We start from the raw sequence: 11,424 nt of genomic DNA on the forward strand, positions 1-11,424 counted from the left end.
CGTGATTACGGTTTTAAATTTGACCATTTCAGATTTATGAAGGCTGTTCAGTTACTCTAATTGTTTTTGTTCCTTCTGAGATCCACATGTGTGTTAATAAATCTATTTAAGTGCCTTTTACCTCATTTTCTGAAACATATACACCTCATTAGCAACTGGTAGATGTGCTCACTATCATCATATCCATTCATTACATTGATGCTTCTCTCCAAGGCAGCTTACACTGATATCCATTTGTAGAGCTGTGTAATTTATACTGTATCAATCAGGGTAAATACCTCAGTCAAGGACACTGCAGCAGGAGTTGGGATTCAAACCAGCACCTCCTAAGTCCAAAGGCAGAACCTCAAACCACTGCACTACCAGCTCTCTTCTGAGCACTCTATTGCCATATTTCATATTCCACAAATGCAACAACCCAGAGTGCACTGCATCTCACTCAACTCTCTCTCTCTCACACACACACACACACACACACACACACACACACACACACACACACACACACACACACACACACTTTCAGAACCGCTTGTCCCATATGGGGTCACGGGGAACCAGAGCCTACCCAGTAACACAGGGCAGAAGGGACACACCCAGGACGGGACGCCAGTCCATCCCAAGGCACCCCAAGCGAGACTCGAACCCCAGACCCACCGGAGAGCAGGATGGAGGTCCAACCCACTGTGCCACCACACCCCCTTCGCTCAACTCATTTCAAATAAAAATTAAACCAGGAAAGTATGGAAGTACAGAGAAACAAAGGAGGGAAAATGAAAAACAACAGCAGGTCGACTGCAGCACTTTCAAAAGTCGGGGATCAACTCCTTATTAAGTTTATTAAATTTGTTTATCTCCAACATCCAACACAATACAACTGTGCAAATGGCAAGAAGTGTTAGGGTTTAACAAATTCTGTCAGGTTCTTATTTTGGTGGAATAGTTCTAGTCTATGGATGTTAAAATCCATTTCTGTTTCATTATGCTTGTATTTGTAGCACAAATTAAAAAAGAAAAGCTGAGTAGTTTTGTTTTTGATAATTAAATCTGAAAACATCAAAAAATGAAAATTGACTGGAAACAAATATTCACAGTAGGTCATTTGAAGATAAGATAATATAAGATAAGATAAGATACTTTATTGTCATTGTGTGCAATGCAATGAAATTTTGTGTGGCAACCCTCAGAAGAACAGCAGCAGAAAGAACACTTGAAATAAAAAAATAAATGTTTGATTGAAAAAAAATAAGAATTAGATTGAACGTTCTTATTTAATTGGGCAAGGTTCGCACACAAGAGTAACAGCTAAGGAAGTTCATACTTCACTGGATTGAGAGATTGTGAACCTTTGTACAAACATGAAAAATGAATCTTCTGCTCTGTTTTTTGGGCAAAGACATGAATAGTTAATGCATTGCTTTGCAACAACCCAAACAGTCTTGCCACAGTCTGGTGCAGCGTGCACACACGAAAGGAGCTATAAAACAGTTAAAACCTCCAATCCAGCTGGTCTCGTCATCAGTTTTAAGAACTTTGTAGTCACTGGTTATGTCTCAGAACACATAGAAGTTGTTATTGGAAGATTCACATCTTACTCGTTAAAAACAACTTTTTGTTTGGCATCTTCTGCCAACAGGGGGGCATGGTGATTTGGCAGGCTTGGCTGGGTCTTGCTCTGTGGCAGGTCTGGGGTTCGAGTCCTGCTTGGGGTGCCTTGCAGTGGACTGGCATTCCGTCTTGGGTGTGTCCCCTCCCCCTCCAGCCTTGCGCCTTGTGTTGCCGGGTTAGGCTCTGGTTTGTCATGACCCTGCTTGGGACAAGTGTTTTCAGGCTGTGTGTGTGTGTGTGTGTGTGTGTGTGTGTGTGTGTGTGTGTTCTGCCAACATCCCGTCACTCATCAGGCTTTCTATATAATACTATATTTTTCCAACTACTGTATTTGTCTTGAGCTGTGAGCGGAAACAAGAGCAAGTGGAGAATCCAATGTCATGCAGCACCTGTATTGTTCTGCTAATATATAATTTACTTGGTCATAGATTTCCACTTATCTCTCAGCAGTTTTATATGCTACATCTGTTATGTAGTATATAAAAGAGTTATGTATAAACAAATATGGTACAATTTTAGTAACATAAAGCAACTAGCTCAGTGTTACAAGTGACTATATTAATGAGGTTTTAAACTGAAAACTCAATTCAGTGTTTTTATTTGTCTTTTTTATGAGGTGTTCTTCTCAGCAACGTGACAAGACGCTGAACAAATGAACACGAACAAGTGAGAATAAAAAAAAGCAAAGACTATTGTAAACAGAAGGCAGTTGGCTAGAGTGCGATTGTAAAATTATGGCAACTGAGTTATGTTTACAGAATTAAGTTGTAACTAAGGGGGGACATGGTGGCGCAGCAGGTTTGGCCGCGTCCTGCTCTCCGGTGGGTCTGGGGTTTAAGTTGCACTTGGGGTGCCTTGCAATGGACTGGCATCCCGTCCTGGGTGTGTCCCCTCCCCCTCCAGCCTTACGCCCTGTGTTGCCGGGTTAGGCTGTGACCCCCCGTGAGACAAGCAATTTCAGATAATGTGTGTGAGAGAGCTGTAACTATTAATGTGTAGTTTTGCATATCAGAGAAAAGGAGCGCCAGATCTGTTTTATATAATTATTTTTCCATTTTCATTAACCAATAGTCCAGTGCAGGGTTGCAGTGGTCCAGAGCCTATTGTGGAAGCATGGAGTGTGAGGCAGGGTACACCATGGACAGACACCAGTGCATCACACACACACACACACACACACACACACACACACACACACGTTTTTGACATTTTTATTACTCTAATATTTTATTCCTGGATAAAACTGAAACTCCAGCTCAGAGCAGTTGTACTTACATTTATTTATTTAGCTGACACTTTTCTCCAAAGCAGCTCCCAATGAACTCTGTGTAGTGTTATCAGCCCACACACCTTATTCACCAGGGTAACTTACACTGCTAGATACACTACTTACACTGGGTCACTCATCCATACATCAGTGAAACACACTCTCTCTGTGACACTCACACACTATGGGGGAACCTGAACAGCATGTCTTTGGACTGTGGGAGGAAACCAGAGCACCCGGAAGAAACCTGCACAGAGAACATGCAGAGGATTACACCTGAATCCCCTTACACCACCCACGTGCTGTGAGACATTAAAAACATACATGCATACGCATGTTTTTCGCCAATCTTTATGATCTTTAAAGCTTTTGAACCCTGTAGCGTATTATGAAATGTTTTTATCTATTGAACTTTGCCTTGTTCTTCTAATGGACATAACATCTTTTTATAAGATAATGATCCTGCAAGATACGACAAGACACTTGAAATTCCATCTGAAATTCAACGTTCACCCTAGGCATCTTCTTTGCGTCGTACAATGCGCATGTGCAGGGGGTGACCAGAGGAGAGAAAATCAGCACATGGAAATGTGCCTTGCTGGTTCACCTCTGTACATCGACAGTTACCATGGAAACAACAGTACCGGCACATGGAAAAAGTGTGAGGTGCCCCAGTCGCATTCTGAAGAGGAATGAACCTTTAATATAACAGTATATATAGAATCCACGGTATCACAGTGGCAGTAACATGTTTCTGGATGACAAGACACTTCTGGATGAAAATTCTGGCTAATCAGTGCAATAATAACACCCTGTATAGGAATTACAACTAAAACAGTAAGCAAGATGAGTCATTTTTTGAGCAAATTTACGGTAACAAGTTTATATAAAAGGCCCACTGTCAAAGCTTAAGGGTGGTGCGGTGGGTTGGTCCTTGTCCTCCTCTTTGGTGGGTTTGGGGTTCGAGTCCCGCTTCGGGTGCCTTGCGATGGACTGGCGTCCCGTCCTGGGTGTGTCCCCTCCCCCTCCAGCTTTACGCCCTGTGTGCCGGGTTAGGCTCCGGTGCCCCGTATGGGGTGAATGGTTTGAACGGACTGTCAAAGCTAATAAAAAAGACAATTTCATAGTTTCTGGTGTGATTTCAAGCTGAATTCTTCCATTCCCATTCGGCAGTTACGCGGATATTTTTGTTGGAAAAGAACACAATAAAAGCCCTTCTTCTTTTCTGACAGGCCACGTTAGTCCAACCACGTGTTACATGAGATGAACGTCGCTTTGGGGAAAAGTCTCTGCTAAATGAATGAATGTAAATTCACACAAGACCAGCGCTGTGTGGCTGCGGTAAAGAACAGGTAACTCTTACGCTGAATGTACGACGTTGTTAGGTCTACAGAACACCACAAGATCAGTTAACACAACTATGTCTTTTTATTAGCACAGATTTTTCGCATAAAATATTAAACATATGGAATAGAGATTGGATCAAGAGCAATTTTACCACACCCCATTGGATTATGTAATCAACTACTAGCTAAAGTAAAGTAAATGATTCTGTGCTCCTAGATTAAAACTGTAAAGCACAGTTTTAAGATTTATGGCTTTTGTGATTTTTTGCTCATCAGACAATCAGAAACGTAGACAAAATTTCCACCCGTTTCGATTTGCATTCACATCGCAGTGTCTGGCTTCCCTTTGAAAGTCTGGGAAATATCTCCCATAATTCCATGATTCCAGTTTTGCAGAACTGAATCACTGTCAGCGACAAACTCGTAGTACGGCCTAGAAGCTGAACTAGCGTCTGCTGCAAGTGAAATGAACATCCACTGGAGATTAAATAGCCACATTGGCTGCAAACAGAGCTAATATTGAGCTGTAAAGGAATTTAGGCTACGCTGCAGAGAAAAGTAGCAGCAGCTCATGCTTCTTTGTAAGATCATCCGACCCGCCTTGATGGCCCGTCAAGATGAGTTAGTCCTTCTTTGGAATGAAGATGCCATGCAGGTCCATGTGCACGCTGCCGCTGATGGTGGCTCGTGCAATTTCTTTCAAATTTTTTGCATCCAGGATGAGCAAAAAGGGAGGTTTCTCTGGATTCTGAGAGATGACAGACGACAAAATGACCCCTGAAAAGAAATTACGTGGACGTTCAGCTCTGAGAAGTGAGATGGATTTAGAACGACGAAGATATGTACGCATGGCCGCTTTCGCGTAGAGTTTGCTGTCTGCAGTTCTGAGCACTCGCTGTTGGTATGAATGTGAATAAGCATATGAAGTATGACGTGTAAGCCCCCCCCACAGCTCACCATCATCCTCCTCCTTAGCATCGGGCGCAGCGACGAAGACAGGCTCTGACGGGTAGTAGTCCTCCTCTGTCCATTCCAAACCCTGTCTAGTGACCACATCAACCTTACCGATCTGTAGAAACACGAACATTAAAATGCAAACACCTTCTTTCCCAGTGTTGATTGGACGAATCCTTTAGAAGTCACGCGTACAGAGGTCCATGCCCCTTTTCTAATGAAGATATTTACCTTATTGGGACACGGCGACCACTTCACCTTTAAACTATAGAAATAACGATACTTCTTGCCATTGAATTTATAGTTGATTCGTGGCAACTCAACTCCTGCACAAGAAAGAGAAACATTTCTTTCAGGATGAATAAATTATTCTTCATAATAACAGTGGAGTTCTGTCTTAGCTGCACATGACCAAGCTACTGTACTTCCTTCACGGTTAAAGGACCGGCGAAGCAGGCCTAGTCATTCAGATGCTGTTACGTTAACTATGTATATGAAGGGAAAGGTTTCTCACCTTCGCATAACGTGTCGGGTGTGCAGTACACCGAGCCATCCTCCTGTTGGACTGCACTGGCCCTGCTGCCCTCCAGCTTCACCAGGTTTGTTCCGCTTAAGTCCTAAAGTCAGTTAAAGCACATTGCCAAGTCCCTTCATCATTTAGCTGACAGCTTACAATTGTAACTTAAATTAGCTTAAGATGTTAAGCTACCCACAAATATTTGCTCATTTGCACAGTAAGTCCTACTACAGCAGCTGAAGGTGGCCAGAACTTGGAACCTCCAAATCCAACAGCTCTAACCACTAGACCACCTGCTACTCCTTCTTAGTGGACACTACGTTCTGATTTAATGACCACACAGCCATTACTACAGCAATCCAAGTTCATTTTTTTAAATTTGTTCATAAATGTCATTCTGGGCCTAAAAGCGGCAGGCTGTGGGTCACCGTAACCAGCATACCACCTGCGATCATTTAAAAACCTTCCATGCTTTAAATTTCAAGCTAAATTGGGTGGTGCAGCAAGTAGCAGTGCTGCAGGAGAGTGTGAGTTTGATACCTGCTCAGTCTGTGTCGTTCGCATCGTCCTCTCCTCTTCTTGAGGGTTTCCTCCCACATACCAAAGACATGCTGTTCGGGTTCACCCATAGTGTGTGAGTGCCACAGAGAGAGTGTGTTCCGCTGATGTATGGATGAGCGACCCATTATAAGTAGTGTATCTAGCAGTATAAGTCACCTTGGTGAACAAGGTGTGGGCCAATAACACTATATAGAGTTCGATGGAAGTCGCTTTGGAGAAAAGTGTCTGATAAATACATTTAATTTCTCCTCCACACAAGACCAAATGCTGAGAAATTCAAAGGTTACTCGAAAAACGCACTGACACGTGAGCAAAGGAAGTATCGTGCCTTTACCTTGTCAATGTTGAGGGGAAGGATGAACCTTTGACATGCAGGACGGGAGGATGTCTTGTTAGTTTGAATGAAGTGGTTGTCCTCTGTTATGTTGTGCAGGTAGAACATGTCATAAAGTTTACTGTCTTTGTAAGTGATAATGTCAAAGACCACGTGCTGCTCTTCCTCGTAAGCGTTGACGTGGTGGAACATGACCAGGGCGTCTGTGTAGAACTTGGTGGACACGGCCTTGCCCTTCCTCCTGTCAATCAGGTGGATCAGAGTCTGAAAGGTGATGAGAAGACAGCTGAGGATTTAGATAGCCAGCCACGATGACTGTAACCCATTGCCGAGGCACAGCTCTATGGGACGGCGACTAGCTGCTTACAATATCTTCTTTGTCGAACCTCAGGCATCTGCCCCAGGTAACACCCCTGAAGTAGGCCGTGGCCAGTTTCAGGATGTCCAGTTTGAACGGCTGCTCCACAAAGATGATGAAGTTCTCCGTTAGGCCAAAGCTGTGGAAGTAGCTGGGGTAGTACTTGGAGCGGCAGGGTATGGAGCACACCTCCTGGATGTTCTTAAGGGCCACATTTCTACCAGCTTCACCTGCGGGGAGAAGGGTGTGTATATCAGATGTCATTATTCCTTTGGTTGTTATGATTGCTTTTCAGAGGCCTTGGAACAAAGTGAGACTTTTAATATTTTTGCATTTTGTTCTCACTGAAAGTGGAAATTTGCTGAGGAAATTTAGGATGAAGGTTCAGCAGTGCAAACATTCCTGGGACTTGAATTTGGAACAATGTCTTTTAATGTCTGTCAACTCCTACTTTATGAATTATTACAACAGATCAGAAAAATTAATATCCATAACAGCTCTCACCCAAGGTGAACTACACAGCTCACAATTCCAGACACAGAAGGATTTTTTGCCAGAGCAATTCAGATTAAATACTACTAAAAAAAAAAAATCACTCAATGGGATTAACAGCAGTTCACTTAGAGAAATTATAAACTATAGCCCTTAGTGAAGTTCATTACTGGGGGGAGAAGGAGCATGACCCTACTTAAAGTGAGCCACACACTCACAGTACTTATAAATGTTTACTTTCAGTGAAAGGCGAACATTAAAAAATCAGGTTCTTCTAACCCAGGTTCAGGAGGCCAAAGGATTGGAATCGGATGAGTAATTTCATTGTAGGAAAATGTTGGAATCACAGAAACCTTCTGAAGTTTTGGGCAGTGCAGACTTTTTGTGGTACGTTAAGACATTTAGCTGGTGAATTCAGACTATCTTCCCCTCATATGGAAAAAAATCATACATAAACTTCGAAACAGAGTGTGACCTGTTCATCTGACGGGTCATATATAGTAAGCGGCGTATTGCTGGCTAAAAGGATCACCTGCAAACACCATCATATCCACCCATCAGAAAAGCTGATATGGGCTTTAAGGAACCACAACAGGTGACAAGTCATTTGCAAGGTACCTGAAGCGTGTGCAGGGACCTTGAAGATGACATAATTCGGTCCCCTCAAGTTCACGATTGACGTCCCCATGTTGTACGTGTTCCCCTCTTTGTCGTAGTGAGGATGCGCAGTAGCCAGGTTCAGAGCAATGTGGTTCCTGTAGTTCACCTGGAACAGAAAAACAGCGCAATTGAACGGGAAGAATCACAAAAAAAAGATGCCAAAGTCACACGGCACCAAACCAGCATCACGTGAACCAGCATCACGTGAACTACTCACCCGGCCTATAGTTTGAAGTGACTCGGGATCAATCTGATTGATGTAGTTCACTTCTGATGAGGTGTAATAGTCCTTTCCATACTGTATTATGTTAATTAAGTTGTTGTCTGTGAAGTCAGAAATTGCATTGGACAGATGGCTAAACACTCTGAAATTAAAATAAAATACATCTTTTATTAATACGACCTATGCAGTTGTCCAAAGGATACGGTACATAAAACTATTAGCATGAAATAAAAACCATGTGCATATTGCATTCATAACAGGCCTACCAAGTACGGTCTTTTACGCCGCCATCGATTCCATTACATTTCTTCGGTGAAAGCACGTGCCAGGAGTAACGCGGTTGGTTCACTTTTTACACTGGTGAAGGATCATTTAAAATGAATGCTCATATTTACCTTGAAAAGATATTCTTGCAAGGATCTGGGTATATCATAGTTCCAAACTCAGACACAATAATCCTGTTGGCTGCCATGTTCTTCTTGTAAGTGTCACTTTGGAGGAATTTACTCCGGTAATAAACTTCGCCTGAAAATGGTAGCGTTTGATACGATCAGATCGACTCGATGGACGCATATTGGATGCACTGCAACTCTTTGCCGTGTTTTCGGTTGGCTGGACTCACCATCTTTGAAAGTGAAGCTGTGGAGCAGCGCCATTCCGTCGAACCAGTGGTTGTATGTGGTACCCCCCAACGTGAACATGCCTGGACCGTTGCGCAACAGAGTGCCTTGTAGCCAGTCAGGGACACAACCTGCCAACGCGCGAGAACGGGACATGAGCAGATACAGGAAACTACGTTGCATAAGACATAAAATCAATGTTCAAAGAAATGTTTACATTTCCAAGTGTTGTTAGCAACGACGAGTCAATGTTGTGTGAATCTTCATCCATCTATTCATCATCAGGATCATTGCTGGATACTGACACACACACAGAGAGAGACACACGCACGCATGCGATTTCTTACCAGTCCCTTAGGGCATTTTACATTACCCTTCACTTCAATAAACAGCAAAAAACAGCTGCCAAACCAACAAAGTGAAAAGCGATGGGCAGCTGACACATAAAAACCCCTTAAAAATCTCTGCACAATGTTAAGGAAAGGTTAACTTGACGGTGAATTAACGAACATAAACAATGTTGTTTTTGTCCACAATCTCAAAAAAAAACCATTGATATTACTGTAGCCTATTGATATTAAAGCATATTTTATGTCTGGGGAAATGATTGTGGTCTGACCAATAATACAGACTAAAACAATGCAGAAGTAGGAAAAAAGTATTAAATTCAGGCCTGCAGTGATTATTACAACCGTAGCTTCTTGGTGTCAAATGACCTCCAGAAATACTGTAAATTTAAATGATTATTACAATAATGTAATAATCTTTAAATTTGCAGTATTCCTGGAGGTCATTTGAGTATAATTTATATATACTATAATTTAAATTTAATTATAATGTAATATATAATTGCGGTTTTAACTAACAGTGACTGATGGAAGAGCATCTGATGGAAGAGCTGTAATACTCTGCATGAAGAAATATTGCAAGAGGGGATTACACAGGTCTCCGATACAAGTGCTTTATACTGTTAAATGACTATTTTCTGGTAATGCTGATTCAATTATCCCGAGATAAAAAGAGCACGAACAGCAGAAACAAAGTCATAATATCCCTTTCTTCTTCAGTTAACTGTGTATGATAAATGATCTCTTGCGTTTTTCACACACAAAGTACTACTGTTGTTATGACTGTGTTTATTACCATTACTAATGTTCTTATGTCCATGTAATAAATGCCCAGTTTACTGTGCAACACTAAGGTAAAAAGGTGCAACAACAAGATGAGCTCAACAATTGACTCATGTGAAGCCAGCAGCGTGACTCGTGACAACCGGATATCATTTACCCGACACTGTCGCTCTGAGGGGCTCCGGCGTCTCCGCTCCATTCTTGCCAAATATTTCCTGCATGCTTGCGCCTGTTGTTGTTGGTCCGCTGCACTCTAAAAATATGGTATGTAGTAATTCACGGATGTCAGCATAGAGCTCTGAGTCCTCCCTCCTTGCGTGGCCGTGGAAGTCAGGTTCAGTCATGCGAACAGAGTACAGATGTTATGTAAGTGCCTCCTCCTTCCCTTGTGGCACCAGGCCCACTAGGCTGGAGGCCAAACTCTCCACAGCTCTGTGGAAATCCTTTCCGCTTACGTTTCTCTTCCTGCAAAACCTTGATGCAATATTTGACCGAACCACTGATAAAGGAATGCATATTTTTTCGATCGCTGTGCCATGTTTAGAGGGGACACCTGCGGCAGGGCACGTATCCCCTGATAACAGCATCAAGAAAGTCATAAAAACGTCAAAGAGTGACATGTGAGGATTGCGGACGTACGGCTGAACCATGTTCACGTAAGCGCAATTTTCCACTATCTGACTTTATGCTCTGCCTCCTTGTCGCTCATTGTACACTTGGTCCACTTGGTGCTTCAGAATGTTCTTCTGATGGTGCCTGATGTTCAGTGTCTGGTCCTGCGCACCAGTGATGAAGCTTTCTGTCTTCCTTTTAGCCCAGAGCTGCGTAACTACGCCACGATTGCTCTTTTGTCAGCTGCTGCCTTATCAAGACTTCGGAAGGACCTACCATGCAATGGTTTGCAGTTCAGCAGCTCTTATTTTCTCTTTTTCTCTAAGCTGTTCACCAAAGTTCTACTTTCTCATTCTCAAGAGCCTCTCCTTGAGACAAATATCGATAAAATCAAGACCCGGAACCAAGGACAGTACCAAAGAAGGGGTCACTTGGTTCCAGTATGACCCAAACCTGCACAGCTCCTCACAATATGATAATCAAAGAAGTATAAAAGGAACAAACAACTGAGGCCAGATTGCAGAATCTTGATCAGCTTTCTCCTGTCTGTCTTGTCACTTCCTAGTAACCCTGATTTAATCACCACTGAAGTCCTCTACCATAGGCCTAGCTGTTTATGTTCCAGTCCTGAGTTCCAGTCCCATCTCCGCCAGCTTCCCATATTCCTGCCCAGGTCCTGTGTTCCATCTGTTATTCTGTCACACCTCCAAGTTCAACGTGTCACCTCTCAACTGTACTTCAG

The 11,424-nt window shown here is 42.8% G+C and overlaps 1 protein-coding gene across 1 annotated transcript; it reads right to left on the reverse strand.

The window, feature by feature from the left end:
* Nucleotides 1-4,843: 4,843 nt before the first annotated feature.
* bco1l (beta-carotene oxygenase 1, like) lies at nucleotides 4,844-10,293 on the reverse strand. Its single transcript, XM_018752459.1, has 11 exons — nucleotides 10,228-10,293; nucleotides 8,943-9,071; nucleotides 8,716-8,845; nucleotides 8,315-8,462; nucleotides 8,056-8,203; nucleotides 6,955-7,175; nucleotides 6,588-6,851; nucleotides 5,690-5,792; nucleotides 5,407-5,501; nucleotides 5,179-5,290; nucleotides 4,844-4,998 (listed from the first exon to the last, which is right to left on the reverse strand). The coding sequence occupies exons 1-11, from the start codon at nucleotides 10,289-10,291 to the stop codon at nucleotides 4,844-4,846; spliced, it is 1,569 nt and encodes a 522-aa protein (XP_018607975.1). The 5' UTR covers nucleotides 10,292-10,293.
* Nucleotides 10,294-11,424: the final 1,131 nt, after the last annotated feature.

This window comes from Scleropages formosus, chromosome 11 (genome assembly GCF_900964775.1).
Source record: "Scleropages formosus chromosome 11, fSclFor1.1, whole genome shotgun sequence".
Lineage (NCBI taxonomy): Eukaryota > Metazoa > Chordata > Actinopteri > Osteoglossiformes > Osteoglossidae > Scleropages > Scleropages formosus.